Here is a 19,682-nt window from a genome sequence, read left to right as displayed (position 1 = left end):
TAAATTCACCAGAAACAACTTAAATTTATCCTCCACCAAGGATCCTTCCAAAATGTATTAACACCGCAGTTGATGAAAGAAGTTATCAGGGTTAATGAAAATGCTGCATTTCCTAACACCACTGCAAATCAACTGATATAATTAAACACCAATGGAAGGTTCTTAGGACACAGACAAATTTCTGTGTGCTTTACAAGGACATAATTAATCCAAGCAATTTCACATTGTAAATAAGTTAATTCTCAATTAATTGGAAATGTGATTTAACTGCAAAACTCCATCCCTCAACCCTGAAATTTCATGAATTATTACACTCTATATTAGATTGTTTCACTCAGAGGGTTTATAATCCTTTGTTTGCTTTATAAATTTTTTTTCATGTGAATCATACACACCAGCCACAAGAAGGATGGGTGGCTTGTCAGGATGGAGTTCCATTTGCCGGGCAATCCACGGTCCATCGAAATGGGCATACCACCAGCCTTTCTTCTTACTCTGTGGGTCTTTGTACTGGTCAGCGGGGCGGATGAACGGGATGCGGAAGAAGCGCTGCCGCCGGTTCATTTCGATCTCCTGCTGCCTGGCAGGAAGCTGCGCCGCTGGGTTCTGCTGAGCTGTCACACAGAGCAAGCAAAGTCACACCAGCAGCCCAGGGGATGACAAAAAACAGCCCTTAACCCTAAAATGCACCACAAATGTAAAGAAAGAAAAAAAGAAGAAGAAAAGAGGTTCCTAAGAGAAAATTTACAACAAAATGTAAATATTAATTGCCTATAAATGAATACAATTCAGAGTGTGACGTCTGAGAATTTTCTCCCCCTGAAGATGTTCCTTGGCATTGCAAACACGCACACATACACAAACCACCACCACCAAGCACCAACCCCTGGCAGATTCCTCCAAATGACTGTATCAGTAACCTAAAATAAACTCACATGGCAGGAAAGCAAACTAGTATTATTGACTAGATTATATTTTTCCTCCAAAGAGTTCAAACGAAGGCTGCAGAATAACTTTAATGGGACAATTTATGATACAGCAAATAGTAATTTCACAAATCTAAAGGATTATAGATATCTGTCAATTTAATCACAATTTCCTCAAAAAAGTTCAAAAAAGTGAACCACATATAAGTTTTCTCTTTGCCAACTGATTCTGGAATTTCAAATGGCCAAGACAGCACAGATATTTTACTAATAATATTTAGACAGCCTCATGACAACAAAAAAACTGTAACAGTAAGCATGAACTTTCCCTCAGAGATATTGACTTACTCTGAAATCAGATTTCTCTTGGAATAAAATCCACTGAAATAAGTGGAAAGTGTATAATATCTGGTTCTCTTTGCCAACAGAAAAGAAAAATTCTTGCTTTTCTGCTAATACTGGGCATTGCACTCCTATCAATCTTTCCTCCCTTGCTCTATTTTCATTACTAAACAGTTAGATTTTTATTATATATGCAAATATAAACCTTTCTATGGGGCAATGACTTGACATCTTCAGCAGCATAATTTTGGTAAGTCTGTTGAATATGCTTTATACTCACAACATTAAAAGTGGACCAACCATTTATTGCAACTCAATTAAGAATCTCACTAAAAAGCTAAGTATGTCACAGAAATATTATATAATATGTATAAGTCAAGAACAGTCCCGCAGCCTTTGTAAGAATTTCCAAATACTGAAAGGATGAAATACTCTTATTCTACTTTTTACACCAACAGCAAAAGCTTTATAGCAGCTGAATTTATTTCCGTGCAAACCAGAGGAAGCAAAGAGCAGTTAGCAAAGCCACATACGCCTGTGAAAGGATGGAGAGGCCGCTCTGTTAGTGACCTAGAAAGTGTATCCCTTTAGCATGTTAACAGAGACAAGCTTCTTTATTCTCCTGTTCTTGTTCCCCCAAAACTACTTACAGTTCAGTGTTTCCATTTTAAGTTTAAAAATTACCTACTTGACAAAAAATACACTAACTCCACACTAAGACATTTTAAAAGGATAAAAAACCCTCCCCTCCATCTGAAGCAGTGAATTAGAATTCAATGACCACTTGATAGGAAACTTACTACCATACTGATGGCTACCTATTAAATTAACCTACTTTTTGCTTTTGAAGTAACAGTCTCCTGTAACTTAATATATTGGGTAAAATTAAGAAACCCAATGGAAAGTCTTTGATAGCTTTCTCTACTAATGTGAGAACTGAAATTGTATTAGGGAAGCCTGGAAATGAATATCCATCTGGAAAAGTACAAAGATACAGATGTTAAAAGCTTGAGACTAATCTTCTAAACAACTTTGTTTCACATCCAACTGTGTTATCTCCAAAACTGTGAAATAAGTTTCAAATGTAACCTTATAAATTACTAAAAGCACTTAAAAAAAAAAATCAAGTCCAACCAGTTGGCAAATAAATATGGCATTATATCCAAATCATTATTGTTTAACTGATTCTAGAAGAAATTTACTGTACACTAAGATAACTCAAAGCTTTTAAATTATTTAAAAACGTGCATCATAGGAAGTGATAAAGTAACAGAGTAATCTCCTTTTCCTATGAAACCTCTGAACATTCCCATACAAAATTCAAATCTTTTTGGAGAAATGCTTATACCATCACAGTGTTCAAAACCAGCACCTAAAGTTAGTATTTATTCTAAAAGATCAGCTGCTTATTAAGATAGAGTTTTGCTACAATACGAATTGTGTATACGCACAGTTTAAAATGCTAGTGGGTTTTTTCTGGGTTTTTTTTTGGTGAGGAAGGTTAGCCCAGAACTAACATCTGCCACCAATCCTCCTCTTTTTGCTGAGGAAGACTGGCCCTGGGCCAACATCTGTGCCCATCTTCCTCTACTTTATATGTGGGACACCTGCCACAGCATGGCTTGATAAGCAGTGCATAGGTCCATGCCCGGGATCTGAACCTGTGAACCCTGGGCCACCAAAGTGGAGTGTGCGAACCTAACCACTACGCCACCAGGCGGGCCCCTCTAGTTATTTTTTTTTTAAGGAATTAATTTGATAAAACAATAAATTAAATTTTGTTTTGCATATATATTTTGGAGTGATCCAAATGAAAGCATCATCTCAAATTAAATACCTCAGTACAGATAAACCAACATTAATGTACTACAATTCCATTTAAAATCGTAGCAAAACAATGTTTAACAGGAGTTAGTACTTTTATAAAGTATTTTTAACCCATCTTCCAGTTAGCTCATGAGTTACCACCCATTGACTTACGTGAATTGTTCAAAAATGGTGCAAAATCTGTGAACAAATATTTTATGTTGAAGAAAAGATAAAATGCCAAAACTGTTAAATGAGCATTCTTCTAATTTGTAAAGCCTTCCCATCATTTGAGGTGGTGACTAACAGGTACATATCTTATCCATAGCCAAATACTACTAGAATTACCTACAAGTAGATGCTGCTTTCTGATTCTCTTTAAAAAAAAAAAAAAAAGCTATTTTGATTATGTTTTAGAAAATTCTTCTTACTGGACATATAAAGAGGACCAAAATTTAAAAATTGTATTTCATTTGTAATTTTGAGATACAGTTATATCCAAACAAAAATCCAAAACGATGACTTAATAATAAACATTGTAGTACCTTTAAAGCATTACTAGAATCTTTTGTAGAAAAAAAGAGAATAACTTCTAAATTCACCAAAAAATTATACGCATTAGAGAAAAAGCATTGCCACGTTTACATACACTCAGTTTTAAATTCTTCAAATTGTCTAAGTCTTAAACTCATGCCATTTTTATTTTAGGAACTATAAAATAAAACCACTCTCCAAAATCACTGTTTTAAGCAACTACATATTATAAATCTTTACTGGGTAATTTGCCACTGCCCCAAAAATTATTTCTGAAAATGTCTTTCTGTATAGTAAATGTGATGTGACTGTGGTCATCTAGAACAGCACAGAGTTAGAGGGCCTGAGGCTCCCGACTCCTAATTACAGGGATTCACCACAATGTGTCAATATATTACTCTTAAAGGCAATAATATCGAGTTATACTTTTGTTAATCATAAGTTGTCATCATTTTTTCTCAAATTAATGAATTCTAATCCTTCTAAATATTAACCTACAGAGCAGTTCCTTTTAAAGGTTGATTAGCTGCCCCATTAGGAAACCATCAAAGTACAGAATTTTCTCAATTGAGCTGTTAAGCATCTTGGTGCCCTTCACCTTTCCTTTTAACTGTATTCCTGGGTCAGAATGAATTTTACATGAAGAAAAAATAAAGAGAAAAATAAGAAAGAACTTTTCAAAGCAGAAGTTACATTTTATCCTGAAAATGGCCCATAATCAAATTCTTTGAAGGCCACGTATATGTGGAGTGTGTTCACAAAAAACTCCTCAATTTGTTCATATACCTGGATGGGACTCTCGGAAAATTTTAACCTATGCTTTTATTCTTCCAAATAGTATATTATGAATGGAAACAGAATAAGAACCAGCAAGGTAAGCCATGTATTATTTGCTCCTTTTGGGGCAAAGTTGGATGAGTAAAGTATCCAAGTTTGGTTTAAAATACAAGAAATATTTGTTTATTCATTAAAAATGTGTGTGCCAAATACTACAACATTAATTTCTGTTTAAGAAGTGCAAGCATTCAGATGTGTAACTTTTGAAATAAAACATAATGAAAACCTATCACCTAAAGGTCATGATTAGAACATTACAGCTAAAAAGGATAACCTATTGTCATTTTTACAAAACAAAGGTAACTGTGGTTAGACACTTGGCACAGACAGGGAACAGCAGATGATGGAATCATCCTGTCATCTTCAATTCCCAAAGACTAATTTGTAAGCTAGAGAAGACAGTGGTGGCCACAAGAAGAACGATGTTTAGAAGGCCTTCGACCAGCCATTTCTTAGTTCCGGGTGATCTCTCACTGCCATTCCAGAGTCAGATCCTAACTGACAGCACCCCTGGAGCAATCATTAGCACTAACATCTCCCTTACTAATAATACTTCCCTCACTCAATCTATTCTTTGCAACAACGTAGAAACACTAAAATTCCACCATTTAACTGACCTGAATCAAACATTGCTTTTATTTGCTAGGAAGGTGGTGAGGGAGGCAAAATGTAACCAAGAGCTCAAAAATTTTCTAAGTCAACTTGGGTCATGCATTGCTAAATATACTATCAAGTGTTGCGGAAAAAAGAAAGACATTAAATAAGCTGTCACCGTGACGTTAACCAGAATTCAGCTAACGAAGTGTGCCAGTTCAAAAGCAGCAAATTGAACAAATGAAATTCTAATTATTGCTTTTAAGACTGAAATTACAACTCCTATATCACAGGTATTCTCAATTAATGTTAAAGCCAGTATATGCTTTTTACTAGGTTACATCTATCCTGCTTTATTTTTCCAATTTCAAGCATACAACTTTGCCTTTTGCATAACAAAATTCATTTTTAGGGTCTCAGTCAAAAAAATCAAATCCTGGTCTAGGTAAAACTCTGGTCTAAACCAAGGTACTAATTCTCATCTTCTATTTTCATAGTATTGTAAAATAATGTTTGCAGTAAACATTCTTCTTTTTTTTCATAGTACTCTTGACATTTCTACACGTAATCTTTATGTATGTGTGTGTATGTGTACAGTCCTGTGCTGCATGAGGCCATTTAGGTCAACAGTGGACAATATATATGATGGTGGTCCCACAGATTAGTACCACATAGCCTAGGTGTGAAGTAGGCTCTGCCATCTAGGTTTGTGTAAGTACACTCTACGATGTTCACACAACGATGAAATCACCTAACAACACATTTCTAGAACGTATTCCCATCATTAAACAATGCATGGCGGTATGTGGAACAAATACGTCTTTATAACCTTATTGCACAACCTCTTCAGTATAGACAAGAATATTCTTACCTCTAGAATTTATCTTAACAAGTAAATTCAATACATCTTAACAAATATGACTTTAAAGATGTATTTAATGGAAATAATGCTAGGAAACACAAGCTACCATGGTTGTGTTAGGTTCAGTGGATCACAGTTCCACAGTAGGAGAAAATTTATACTGGACATTTTACCCAAATGTCTTATGTATAGTTACATGTATTCATAAACATATACTTCAGAACATTCAAAAGTACAGATTGGTTTTTACCATAATCAGTAACAGACTTGGGGGCACGCTGCTCTGTTTCAGTATTTCTCTTCTTGTTCTTGGATTTCCAAGCATGATACACTTTAAGTCGCCGATGAAATTCTTCTCTGCAAGCTGCCAGGAGCTCAATATCTATCGATTATATAGAAAGACCCAAAAAAGAAAAAAAAATTAACATCCCTAATTTAGTTATCTAACATAATGATTCTATGGCATAAACATATATATATTTATATACATAAAGTTTTCATTGTTAAATTAATAGTACAAAATCAAAAGTAAGATAATCATTAAAAGATGAGCATGTTATGGTAATATTATCTTTTATATTGACAGAGCATTTTCTTATGCACTATTAGTATCTTATATCATTTTCTCCACACAAGACCCCTGGACTAAATAGGTTTTTTATAGATTAAGAACTTGAATCAGAGAGGTTAAGTCACTTGTCACAGGCCACAACAATAGAATCAAAAGTCACTGTGTTCAGATGCAAGCTAGATTTACATGCAACACATTTTTTGTTTGTGATATGCAGATAAAGCTCACTGGGGAGGCAAAGAACACGGTGAGGAGTTTTATAGAATTATGACAATATAGTTCCTGGTCACAGTGTCCTGAATTCAAACACTGTAGTGTAAACAAAAACACAACTCTGGATCCTCTGGGTATAGTATTTTACTCTGTTCTGTTGGAATAAAAATAGCTTTAAAAAAGGACTGCACTGCCATTTTTTACTTTACATTCATGGACCAGAAGATTCTGATATATAAGTATTTAACTCTTATGAATAACATTAGAGGCGTCAGTCATTAACATACTCCAAAGCATAATTTCTCTCTGTTTTTTCTCTCCGACCTAGATAAGAGATAGGCTAAATGAATTTAATTTATTAAGTGTGTTTTTCTTTTACTTTTGTGAGTAAACTAGGTCTTCATTGTAAGGTGAGAGTAACAAAGAGAATGGCTTAAACTAATTTATATGCAAAAAAAATCCCATCCCAGCCTAGGTGTTTACTTTATTACCTGTCAGCTATGGAGCCCTCCTATTTCTCATTCTCTCCACACACTCACCGCAAGACGTATTGATGGTGTCACGCAGTTCTGCATATTTCCATTTACTAAGATCATGCTTCTTGGTACCAGCAGCTGCCTTGGTGGCTTGTACAGCAGGACCTCTGTAATTATTACATATTTTTGCATATTTAAACTAGAAACATGAACGAAATGTTGACTAAACAGGCAAAAAGGTGAGCATAAGTTTGAGAACTGGAAACAACTAATAGAAAAACGTATGTAATAATTTTTGTATCTTTGACAGATGAGATTAAGAATGGTGTAGTATAGGATGCCCAGGTAAATCAAAATTTTTTAGTGTGCCATTTGATAGCTATATTAGGTTTTCAATCAGAACTTCTGATTCCAATATTCTGGTACCACAGACTTTTCCTTGACTTCAGTTTAAATGTTCTAACTGACAGATAGATGAACAACTAAAGTTAAAAAATTCATTGATATATATTCCTCAAAATCAAAAAAGAAATCTTCAACATACTTGAAAGATCATCAGAAGCACACTAAGGGTTTGTTTATGAGCCATTAGCTGCACAGTGCAATCAGCTGCAGACTACTGGAAACTACAGATGGCCACCCCTAGCCATACCTATGGCTCAGAATCTCCTGGGCATCTGGACGTTTACAGGGTCCACAAGTGAGTGGCCAACGTAACACACCACAACAAACAGTAAGGGCAGGCTAGAAGAGCTGCTGGAGCCTGAAAGCTCCTGGGACTATCTAGCTCACTGTTAAAGAACACCTAGAAAAGTTCTATAACCAGACAAAATCACGCCTTCATATTTAGTGAGCAATAATATGACAACCAGTAAATTAAACGAAGAGGTTTTAGGTCATGAGGCAGATAACAGAGATTTCAAAAGGCACAATGCTGTATCTGGCCCATTGTAGTAGGAACATTTGAGTGGGGAAAGAGGAAAGAAATAAAAATTAAAATATATATATATAAAATATAAAAAATAAAATAATAAATAATAAAATAGGATAAATTCAACTTTTTCATAGCAGTGCTACTCAGGGCTTAAGACCTGTTTCTATACACATAATTTGAAATAATTATTCAGAAAATATGGGAACAATTTATTTTCTGTAATAATGAACATTATTTTTTCGGTGAAAGGTTACACCTGCCACATAGCAGACACCCAGAATAAGCTGCAAGTGGACTTGTAAGCTCAATGTAACAAAGGAAGAATTTAAACACATCACATCTCAAGACATGAAAAGAAAACAGTGCACATCTTAGAAGAACTAAATACAAAAGAACTAAAACATGGCTTCTCAAGTATCATACAAGGAATTTTGCCTTATCATCCACTACTTGGGAAATATTTCCAAGAGGGACAATCAAGGTATAATACCCGAAAATGAGCTCTTATTTTCTCATCGTTTTATATTCTGAAGGGTAAAAGCAATCTCAGCAAACAGTCAAGACACAAACACTTAATGAGACTGACGTTACTGACAAATGATGTGTGAAAACACGCATCCTTCTTCCTGAAACAAGAGAAGTTATTCCTTCAACATTAAGTGGAACAATGAAATAAACAAGGTACTTCTGCCTCTGTAAAGGCCTGTCTATGCTTTCATTTTAAAGAATAAAAAATACTACCCTACATACTTAAAAACTGTGAGACAGGATGACTGTTAATCACAAATAAGCCTGGCTAAAGAATAATGTGTGGCCATTTGGTCCTTCCTGCGTTTTTATGGCTAAAATCTTTTACAGGTTTATTGCAGAATCTATACTTTTCATAAGCTGTGTGAGTGGCAATTTTCCATGTAGCTTTTTCTCCTTAACTGCTTTGCTCAGAAAGAGCCAGCTGTGTGTCAGCAAGGTCTCATCTACTGCCCTTAACAATATATTATGTTTTAGCATTTATTCAAATATTCCTTTTTTCTTTTCTACATCCCTAAACTACCATTCAATAAACCAAAGAAAAAAGGTCTTTTTTCCTAGCTCTTCTAAGAGTCTTTTCTAGGAGAGTAGCCCAAAATTCTTATGGGTTTTCTGTTGTTTTCTTTTCTTTTTGAAAGACAAAGTGAATTGACATAACATACAGTTTCACAGATTGTCAGAATATACATGAAGTGTCAACATACATAAGGTGTGTTTTGATACTTTTACAAAATAACACCACTGAATTCAAATTATTATTGCTTAAAATATGGTTTTAATATCACTAACTTTTCATTCATATTACCTTAAACAAAAATACACCTGCTAAAAAACATATTCAGCGTCCTAAGTAGTACACAATTGAAATGCATTTAAATGCTTTTTCCCTCCAACTCTGGAATTATTAAAATGGTAAAATAAAGGTGTGATGTACTGATTATTTAGACTTGTTATAAAGACAATCACGTAAACAATACAGTAAGGCAGTAGCAAATATGACTTTTGATTTTAAAAAATACATTAATTTTAACACTTTCAATTAACTCTGTAACTTCGAAATTGACAGATAAAATACTACTGATGCATATTCACTTATGAAGGTAATGGACCAGATCCTGCTGAAAGTTATATTCTCTGGTGGCTCAATCTTTACATCAGTGGTTTCTATATGGTGCTATGGTGCGAGGAGCTCAGGAGCCACACTCTTCCTCTACCTCCCCTTCCACCAGATACAGTGGCTCCACCAGGAGGCAACATCACCCCCAGGAGGAGTTTCAAAATATTATTTTGTCACAATGAGAGGCAAGGCTCCCCTACTGAGACCGAGTTGGTGGAGGCCAGTGATAAGAAGGGCAGTACTACCAGCAAGGAAAAGTCACATCAAAAATGGCAACGGTATCCCCGGGAAGAAACACCAATTTAGAGGAACACTGTTTTTCATCTTTTTCTATGTTAGAGTGGCGTGAGGGCTAAGTGACATTTCCTATACAGAAAATTTACATGCAAAGAGTAGGCTATTCCCATAACAGGTTCTGGTCCAAATAATGAAAAGTAATTTAAAAATATGATTTTGAGGTGACATTTCCCAAAATTACACCACACTAACCTACTCAAAAATTCTGAAATTTCTTTCGCCATTTGTTCCCTACAAGAAAAACGATAACACAACATAGTTATATAAAAGACAACTATATAAATTACTTAAAAGATCTGAAAGTATAATTAAAAACTTCTATTTTCAATAATATTATTGATTTATTAATAATTCACTATCTTTATAAAAGTCTATGATACACTTTTCAACATACATAGCCATAAAATACATCAAAATTTTTGTTTAAATCCAGTTCAAGTTATGTGAAACCATCTCCATTTTTGCAGCAGAAAATTTAGATAAAATCTCATCAGAGCCATGCTTCTGTGGTATTTTTTCATGTATAGAACATAATCAGCATGTTTTAAATACATAAAGGAAACTTGGCAGGATATAGACCTATACAAAGATTTTTGCACTGGGGTTGCTTAGTAAATATTAATTAGATAAGGCATAATGGTGGTAAACCAAGCTCATCTATTTTACAGCGTCAGAGTTTGAATAAGAGTCTGATGTATTCGAAGCTCTAAAAGTCTAAATCGGAGCATGCTTTAAAAAAAAAGAATTGAAATACACCAAGTACTTGTTAAATTAAAGATCAGAAGTGTTGTGACCTTCCAAGGGTAAACATCTCCCAAAAGCAAAAACTTAGATTTCTTTTATTACCCAGGAGAGTGTAACTTTTCTCAATATTTGTTTAATTCTGTGAAATGGGATGGACATTTCATCGTATTCATCAACACTTAGTTAATTTCATTATTTTATTTTCCTGTCCTTTGCTCTCTTCCTTCATAATTAATCATTTTCTCACTCATTCTATTCATCAGACTCTGGTAACCTCAAAATCTTACAAATCAGTAAAAATCATAGGAAGAGAAGATGGGTATATTTGCTTCAGGGCACAGTTTCCTGGATGCTTGCCAAGAGCTGGGGCCCTGATGATGAAGGAGCAGAGGACTCCTGCATTTCTCTCGTGATGAACACGGGCTGAGATTCCATACTGACAGAGTCCCGCCCGGCAAGACAGTCAGAGAAAAAGTCATCTTTCAAAACTGATGATCAAGGACAATAAACACAAAGTAAAAACCACAAATATAATCTAATAAAAATTATCTTTTGAGCAATACATTTATCAATCTCTCTTTAGGCTAGTCAGAATTTTCCAACTTTCAAACTCAGCATGATTTTGATAAATATTTTTAATTGTATTATCACCCTACCTCAAACTTCTATTACCATCTCTTTCTCCTAAAGCTTCCTCCATTTCTTCTCCCCACAGTAGGCTTCAAGGGAATTCACGGCCTTTCAAAGCTCTTTACTACATGGTCTGTTGATCATATAGACATTTCTCTGTATGCCCCGCCACTATCCTGGCCGTCAATCCCTACTGACTCAGTATCCCACCTGACCCCATGTTACTGCTCCAGGACCTACACCAAACATACTGAATAGAAATAGTGCCTGCATCCAGGTACTTTTTTCCCTCTAATTTTCCCAAACTATATGCAAATTCTCACAATTTCACCTTAGACATAGGTGGAAGGGCTTATTTAAATTCAAGCTCAAATGGTAACCATAAGGCAGCTGTTCTAATGGAGGGCAATAGCTCCCGGTCAGAGACATTTTCAGATTTTTTGGTGCATTGTGGTGACAACGATGTTGTAAGAGTGCATTGATGGCACTTGACGAGGTGAGGGGTCAGGGGTGCAGACATCCTGCACAAGGAAGAACTTCCCCCAGGCCCCACGTGACTTTAACATGTCCACCAGACACACAGAGGTGAGATGCACATATACAGAGATGTTTTACATGTAACTTTGTGTACATGTAAAACAACTTTTTTTATGCACGGTTTCCATATTCACAGAATTTTTCTAGGAATACCAACTACTGTATATTTGAGAGGAGACTGTACTTAGCTCTGTTGAGAACTTTACAAGATACTGTTCACAATTGCATATTTAACTGACTGATATAACATGCTTATACCAATTTGCATTTGTAGCTGTCGCATTCAACGGTGATTCTACGTACAAGTAAAACATCTAAGTACTTGATTATATTTTCCTATAGTTGTGAGCAAGCACTTTCATATTAAAATAAATAGTATTTTATTATAAATTATTGTCCTTTTATTTCTTTTACATGTATTGTTTGGAGAGAATTATTTATGTAGATTGCATCATTTATAAAACGTTTGTTATTGGTACTAGAGTTGGACAGAGTTGAGAACCATTACTATAAAGGTTATAGTTTGGGTCCTAAAAGCTGCTAAAATTCAGATTTTATATATATTCCAAAATTGAATATATATAAAGTATACATATTGGTACTCTATACATATACTTTATATGTATACTATATATATATGTATACTATATATATAAAATAATTGTATATATACATACAAATATATTTTATATGTATACCCAAATGTTACTTAGATTATTTCTCTGTGGAGAGGTTTTCATAATAAAAAGATACAGTAGCTCCAAAATTAGCATTACATCTATAACCTCAGATTATGAGCTATTTTAGCTATTAGTAGAATGAACTATCATATATACTGAAAACTAAGCTATCTGCTACGACTCAAATACTTTAAATATCTTATTTATACATCTGCTTCTATAAAGACATAAGTAAGAGATAATTAAAACTACATAAAACAAAATCGGAGTTAAAGTTGAAACAAAGTTAGAAAACACAAAGAAGAAAACCAAATCAAACCACTGTGATCAAGTGCCAAAGAGGAGCACTAAACATTTTTCCCGGGCAAAAAAAAAGAAAGAAAAAAGAATGAGTTATCTCATTCTTTCTAATAAAAGGAAATAATGTAAAGTTTGCTTCAATGAGGAAACTACTTCTCCCAAAAGTATCCACAAGCTATGTTTAAAAAGGTCACATAACGAAATCAAGTTCTAAAATGGGAAATGACATACGGTGTCATTTTGGGTCTTGCTCCATCAATGCTGTGAAAAAAATATATTCTAATTAATATCATAACCAATTCTGAATTGTGAAAATCTGGATTGTGCCAAATCTGTGTTTCAATGATTTTATTCATTGATTTAAAAAACTCCATTATCTTTATTTAATCGATGTATAAGATCACTCAGAATTTTAATGTTTTTAAATCTTTATTAAAAATAATTAGAAAAGAATAAATTAAAGGCATTCAATGAAAGTTAAAGAGCAAATATATTACATCTAGATTAGAAAACTCATATATTGTGAGATTTGCTGGTTTTTAATAGAATTTGGATATTATTTTATAATTTTAGGTAATGTGAAATCACCACTTTGCATCAAGGATCATATGTGTAATTGATTGAGATCATATTTTAAAATATACTACATATGTAGAAAAACAATTCTTACTTAGAAGTTACTGGATGGGAATCCAAGCTGGAAAAGTGACTTGAAATTGTTTATTGCAGCAGAATCCATCTACACATATTTTTAATGCATCACAGAACCCAAAAACAACATTTTCATGCTTATATATTAAGAACAGGGTTACTTAGAGAGTTCTTACTCATAAATTTGTTAGCAAGAATTCAGCGCTAACAAAGGTAAAATAAACATTCAAAAACATTTAGTTACAGCCCATGGAGTAAGATAAAATTATCAAACATGGAAAATCTATATAGAACATCATCCACAGTGAAGTGCTAATGCTTATAGTACAGAGTGTAAAATAACCAGGAGGTTCAGAAGGGAAGGAGCTCTCAAGGACCTGAGGGTCCCGGAAGACAGCTGACAGACAGGACTTAAAGGGGCATTCCAGAGAAGGGGACATCACCCTAGGGATGTCCCACAGGAGAACTAAAACCAACTCTCTGCCTTTCAAGTCATAAGTGCTTGAATATCTCCTAATTACTCAGTAGTGGTCCTATTACCTACTTAATTCTGCTTAACTTAAAATCACAGGTAACTTGTCATTTATGTTGAAAGTCCTAAAATGGTCCACTCACCTTGGAAGTGCACATTTCTAAGGACAGGAAAGAGTCCATATATGAGCCAGTATCTTACACATATTATACAGAATGACACTGGATATAGCTTGGTATTTCCAATGCTTAAACATAAACCTTGGCCATGAATACCAATAATGACTCCATTAATGAGTCCCTTAGAAATGAACTTCAGCCATAATCAAGCCAGCTCTGTCCACTACAGTACTTCTTCACATACATCAGGGACAGCAGCTCTAAGAGCCTGTTCGCTCAGGAGCCTGGCCCAGCCACTAGTCGGCCATGCATAAAGGCTCCCAGTCGTCCCAACGTAATGCAGGTGGAAGGGACGGACAGCTGCAGCTGAGCTGAGTCTGCAGTTACAAAAGCCACAGCCAGGCGAAAATATTCTAATTATAGTGAAAAGTCAACAAAAGGCCCAAATATAGGATTCAAAGCCAAAAGCTTAACAATTATTATAATACTTTGTGTTTGATAGGCCTATTTCATTTATTTTAATATAATATACTTTCATATATGATTCAGACCCCAGACCTCCCCTAATTACTTACATGAAAAAGTGTGAAGGCAACTTAACACACCCTTTTCCTTCCCTATCTTTGTTTTCAGCTAAATAAAATCTAATCACTGCCTTGCAATTTGAACTCACTCTTTTCCTTTCACAAGGAAATAGCAACATCTAGTGGTTGTGTTTTAATTATATTTTGTCACAAACAGTGCTCTGACATTCTGAAAAGCATGGTTATGTATATCTATATGCCTCTCAATACACATACCACATATTTACCTACAAAAAAGGAACCCCACAGACTAGTTTTGCTTTCTTTTTAAAAATACTCAAAATAACAAATGTTTGCATTCTCAATTTTTTTTTTTTTTTTGCAAGGAAGATCAGCCCTGAGCTAACAGCCGATGCCAATCTTCCTCTTTTTTGATGAGGAAGATTGGCCCTGGGCTAACATCCATGCCCATCTTCCACTACTTTATATGGGACGCCGCCAGAGCATGGCTTGAAAAGCAGTGCATCGGTGCACGCCAGGATCCAAACCTGCGAACCCCAGGCTGCTGAAGTGGAGCGTGCACTTAACCGCTGCGCCACTGGGCCGGCCCCTAAATTGCTAAAAAATGAATCTGTTATATTAAAACCTTCCTGAACTTTTAATGAGAACTTCCATATTCCTCCACACTCCAATAAAATAAAGTATTTAGAGACAATCCAGAAACCCGAGGAGCCAAAATATTTCAATGTGATTAACTTTCTTTCTTGGAAAGAGAAAATCTATTTATTCTAAAACACAGGGTGCTCGGGGTGGGGAGTGATGTGTAAAATTTCTCCTCATTCCAAGTGTTAGGGGTACGATATACTGAAAAAAAAAACTGCATTAGGAAAATAATAAATCCCAACCTCAAATATATTAAACTGGATTATAATATATGCACTGATTTCTACGCCGGTATTTAATGGCAGGTATTTAGAAATTAGATGTCTACCTTTTATACAATACTCTAGACAATTTCAGAGTAAAACTTGAGATGTTTTCTTAACAAAGTACTCATGAACTGAAATATGAGTTTTATTTTTCAAAAGTTGAACAATTTGATGAAATCAAATGTTTCATTCACTTGGGTATAAAAGTGGATACAAATAATTTTAAAATGATTTTAGTTAAAATGTATCAGGATCAGGGCCAGCCCCATGGCTTAGCGGTTAAGTGCGCGCGCTCCGCTGCTGGCGGCCCAGGTTTGGATCCCGGGTGCGCACCGACGCACTGCTTCTCCAGCCATGCTGAGGCCGCGTCCCACATACAGCAACTAGAAGGATGTGCAACTATGACATACAACTACCTACTGGGGCTCTGGGGGAATAAAAAATAAATAAAAAATTCAAAAAAAAAAATGTATCAGGACCTAAGGAACATGACTTCCTCCTATTCCCTTCACACTGAATGAGAAGTAGAAGAGGAAAGACAGTGGAGACAGTGCCTCGCCCCGCCCCATCCCGAGCCCAGTACCTCCGGAGCGCAAGGTCAGCCTGGGCCTCGTCGCTGATGAGTTCCGCTTCACTCCGGGCGATCCGCAGGGCCAGCTCCCGGTCGCGGCGCTCCTGCTCCAGGACCGCCTGCTGCTGGGACTCCTCCTCGCGCTGTCGGGCCAGCTGTGCCTCCACTTCAGCCTGCCACAGACAGAAGGCCACTTCAACAAGGTCTCCCCAGTTGTTCACTTGATTGTTTCCAGTACTACTTAAAATTCTCCCACACAAGCTCTTTACTAAGGAATATATATTGTTTAAGCAGAAATCTCTTCAGTCTCTCCTCTCTTCTGTATTCTGATTAATGCTTCCTCTCTTTCCCAATCCAAGAGAAGCAGAGGAACCACAGTTCCACCATTCTATCACTACAGTATGAGCAGCCACACATCACCAGAGCATCCCAGGTATCACGTTAACACCAACACCCAGACAGCAGATGCCAGGAACTGAGAGTGCTGGCTGTGCTCAGGATAAATTACGAAAGCCAAGACAAACTGAACCTCAAATTCATGATCAACTATTCTCAGACACGGACTTTTTAAAAAATGGGGGTGGGGAGAGTATCTTAATCCTAACCTACTAATACTAATATCTACAAGGGTATAAAATAGTATTTTAAAACACTATAATGTTTTAAGTGAATGTTCATCTGACTTTCCCCTAGGTCTAATAATAACAATAACAACAAACTAACACTTATTGAACTGGGCCCTGTTCTAAATGCTTTAACAGGCGTTAACTCGTTTAATGCTCACAGCTATTACTTATCCCCATTCCACAGAGAGAAAACTGCAGCCACAGTCATTCAGAGTGACCTGTGCAAGGTCACGATTTCTGTCCGTGACAGAGCTTGGACTTGAACTCATTTCCCCAGATCCAAAGTCCCTTTCCCATACTCGCTTCAGACACTGCCTTTTATCTCTGGAATAAACCACTGACACCTTATCGAGAAATCAAGATCTTGTTCTCATTTCTTTTGTTTTGTAATTTTGTAGATTCTATTTTCATAGAAATTCAGTTTGTCTAATAAGTACATACATGAATCCGTTTTTCATCATCTTCCCTTTTCTTTCGCTCTTCTTCTTCTTGTTTTCTCTTGGCTTCCATCTCAAGTTTCCTAACAAAAAAATAGAAAACTCTTCAAAAATTTAATAAAAAAGAATGAATCTTTCAGAAGACAATTTAATTATTCATAAAGAAAGGTTACAGAATGGGAACTCAAATTAACCTCCTGGCCATATACATTATCAACTTATTTTGAAAAAAATAAAATCTAACTCTACCAACAGTAATTCTTCTACAACAAAACAAATACGATTATATTCTATAACCTTTAACATCTCTAGATTAACTTGGTTATAAAATTTAATAGACTAACTTGGTTATAGTTGTAAGGTCCTGGCTACATGTGCTTCCCTCTACCCCTCCAATAAACAACTCTTATCTTCCTTCTGTCTACCCTATTACGGCAATCTTCCAAAATGCTATCAGTTTTAAAACTGCAGAAAACTAGAAGTGCCTTTTTTCCAGCTTATAAAATAATATGCAAGTCATAGCTTTAAAAAGAAATTAAGAAATCCTCAGGTGTAAGAGTCTAACCAAAATTCAGATTATAGTTAAAATCATTTCATGTTATTACAAAATGAGCTTATTTTCTCCATTTTCAAGTTTATTCTAAAATTAGTATTTTAAAATAAGAATATGACCTTAAAAAAAAACAATAGTCATTAACCACCATCAGTACCAAGAAGTCACTACTCTGTTAGCTTCTAATTCAAAACAACATAAACGCCTCACATCCGCCTTTCCTCCTCTTCCTTTCTTCGACGTCGTTCATCTTCTTCACGTCTTTTCCTTTCTTTTTCCATTTCTTCTTGAATACGCCTCAGCCTTTCTGCTTCTTCTTCTTGCTTTTTTTTTTTCTGTAATGCACTGAGGAGTTCCTCTGAGCTTTTAACCAGTGCATCATATTCTTTCTGTATTTGTTCCCTTGTCATCATAGTGGACTTAAAAAACAAAATGATAAACATGTACTTAAAAAGTTAACTTTTGTTGCCCAACAATGTGAGTATACCAAACACTACTGAACTGTACATTTAAAAATGGTTGAGATGGTAAATTTAATGTTATGTGCTTTTACCACAATAAAAAAATACTAATATTGGGCCGGCCCGTGGCTTAGCGGTTAAGGGTGCACGCTCTGCTACTGGCGGCCTGGGTTCGGATCCCAGGTGTGCACTGACGCACCGCTTCTCCGGCCATGCTGAGGCCGCGTCCCACATACAGCAACTAGAAGGATGTGCAACTATGACGTACAGCTATCTACTGGGGCTTTGGGGGCGGGGGGGGAGGAGGAAGATTGGCAATAGATGTTGGCTCAGGGCGGGTCTTCCTCAACAAAAAGAGGAGGATGAGCACGGATGTTAGCTCAGAGCTGATCTTCCTCACAAAAATAAATAAATAAATAAATAAATAAATAAAAACTAATATGCACATATACAGCAAAGACTGGAAAGCATGCAAGCAATAAGCCCGTTATCTTTGTTATATTGTTTGTACATTAAATAAAATTCAAAAAATTTTAAAAGTTATCTCTGCACGCAGATATTTGAGTCTATGTCCTATCAATCAAGTAATCAAACATCCAAGGGTGTGGGCAAAGTTACATATTGTAGTTAAAAATTATTTTTTAAGGAATGATTTTGCCAGAGTTTACTACTCTTTAACAATAATGTGAAATAGTACAAAAGGAATATTTAAGAAATTATTAAATACATCCAAAATTGTTGGATTATTTTCCTGAGTCTTCAAAAAACACAGCTGGGTTGATGTTAACTGATAATACCACATAAACAGAGATGGCTCTTGACAGATTTACAAAATCAGCTAAGTTTATCCAAAACACTCTCATTCTTGATCTTCTTTCTCCATTCTAGCACCAAGATTTAACACTGTCTACAAAAAATATCTGCAGAAAATATGATAAAAGGCTCACTTGAAGGTATTATATCTCACATAATTACACTGACTTATGAAACCAGATGAGAAAAACATTAAGATTCTAAATTTTAACAGAAAGGGTATGAATAGATAGATAAAATATAACTAACAAACAAGCATATAGAAAAAAATTTCAATTCCAGTGGTAATCAAATAAATGAAAAATCAAGACAAAAAAAAAAGAGGCTCTATTTCTTTTCCTACAAAATTTGGGGGAAATTAATTGCTATTTTCATAACAGTTAAGTAATTTATGATAAAGCTATATGAAGACAATGCAAAAACAATGCAATAAAAGGGACAAGGCATACAATATAATGGGGATACAAAATTACATGTACATTGTAAGCACCATGCCAAAAAGACATGCATATAAAGTAAGACTTGAAGGGGAATATGCAATAGTATAGTAGTTGAACATGTCAGTGTGGGGGGTTAAGGGTTTTTGGTGGTTTTCTCC

The 19,682-nt window shown here is 35.3% G+C and overlaps 1 protein-coding gene across 4 annotated transcripts in view; it reads right to left on the bottom strand.

Annotated features, from left to right (window-relative positions):
• MYO6 (myosin VI) overlaps positions 1-19,682 on the bottom strand; it is a 157,643-nt gene that overhangs the window by 1,946 nt on the left and 136,015 nt on the right. Inside the window, exons 26-33 of one of the 4 annotated variants that reach the window (XM_087443791.1) lie at positions 18,021-18,229; positions 17,262-17,340; positions 16,207-16,367; positions 10,230-10,268; positions 7,225-7,328; positions 6,152-6,283; positions 3,249-3,275; positions 396-614 (exon numbers count right to left, since the gene is read on the bottom strand). In XM_087443791.1, the coding sequence (XP_087299917.1) occupies positions 396-614; positions 3,249-3,275; positions 6,152-6,283; positions 7,225-7,328; positions 10,230-10,268; positions 16,207-16,367; positions 17,262-17,340; positions 18,021-18,229 (970 nt within the window). The remainder of the gene's footprint in view (positions 1-395; positions 615-3,248; positions 3,276-6,151; positions 6,284-7,224; positions 7,329-10,229; positions 10,269-16,206; positions 16,368-17,261; positions 17,341-18,020; positions 18,230-19,682) is intronic. The other 3 variants (XM_087443792.1, XM_087443793.1, XM_087443794.1) reach the window with 3 other exon arrangements.

The sequence above is a fragment of the Ceratotherium simum genome, chromosome 19 (assembly GCF_057802395.1).
Source record: "Ceratotherium simum simum isolate JZ-2026a chromosome 19, ASM5780239v1, whole genome shotgun sequence".
Lineage (NCBI taxonomy): Eukaryota > Metazoa > Chordata > Mammalia > Perissodactyla > Rhinocerotidae > Ceratotherium > Ceratotherium simum.
Note: the sequence above shows the minus strand (reverse complement) of the source record. Positions and strands in the feature narration are given on the sequence as shown.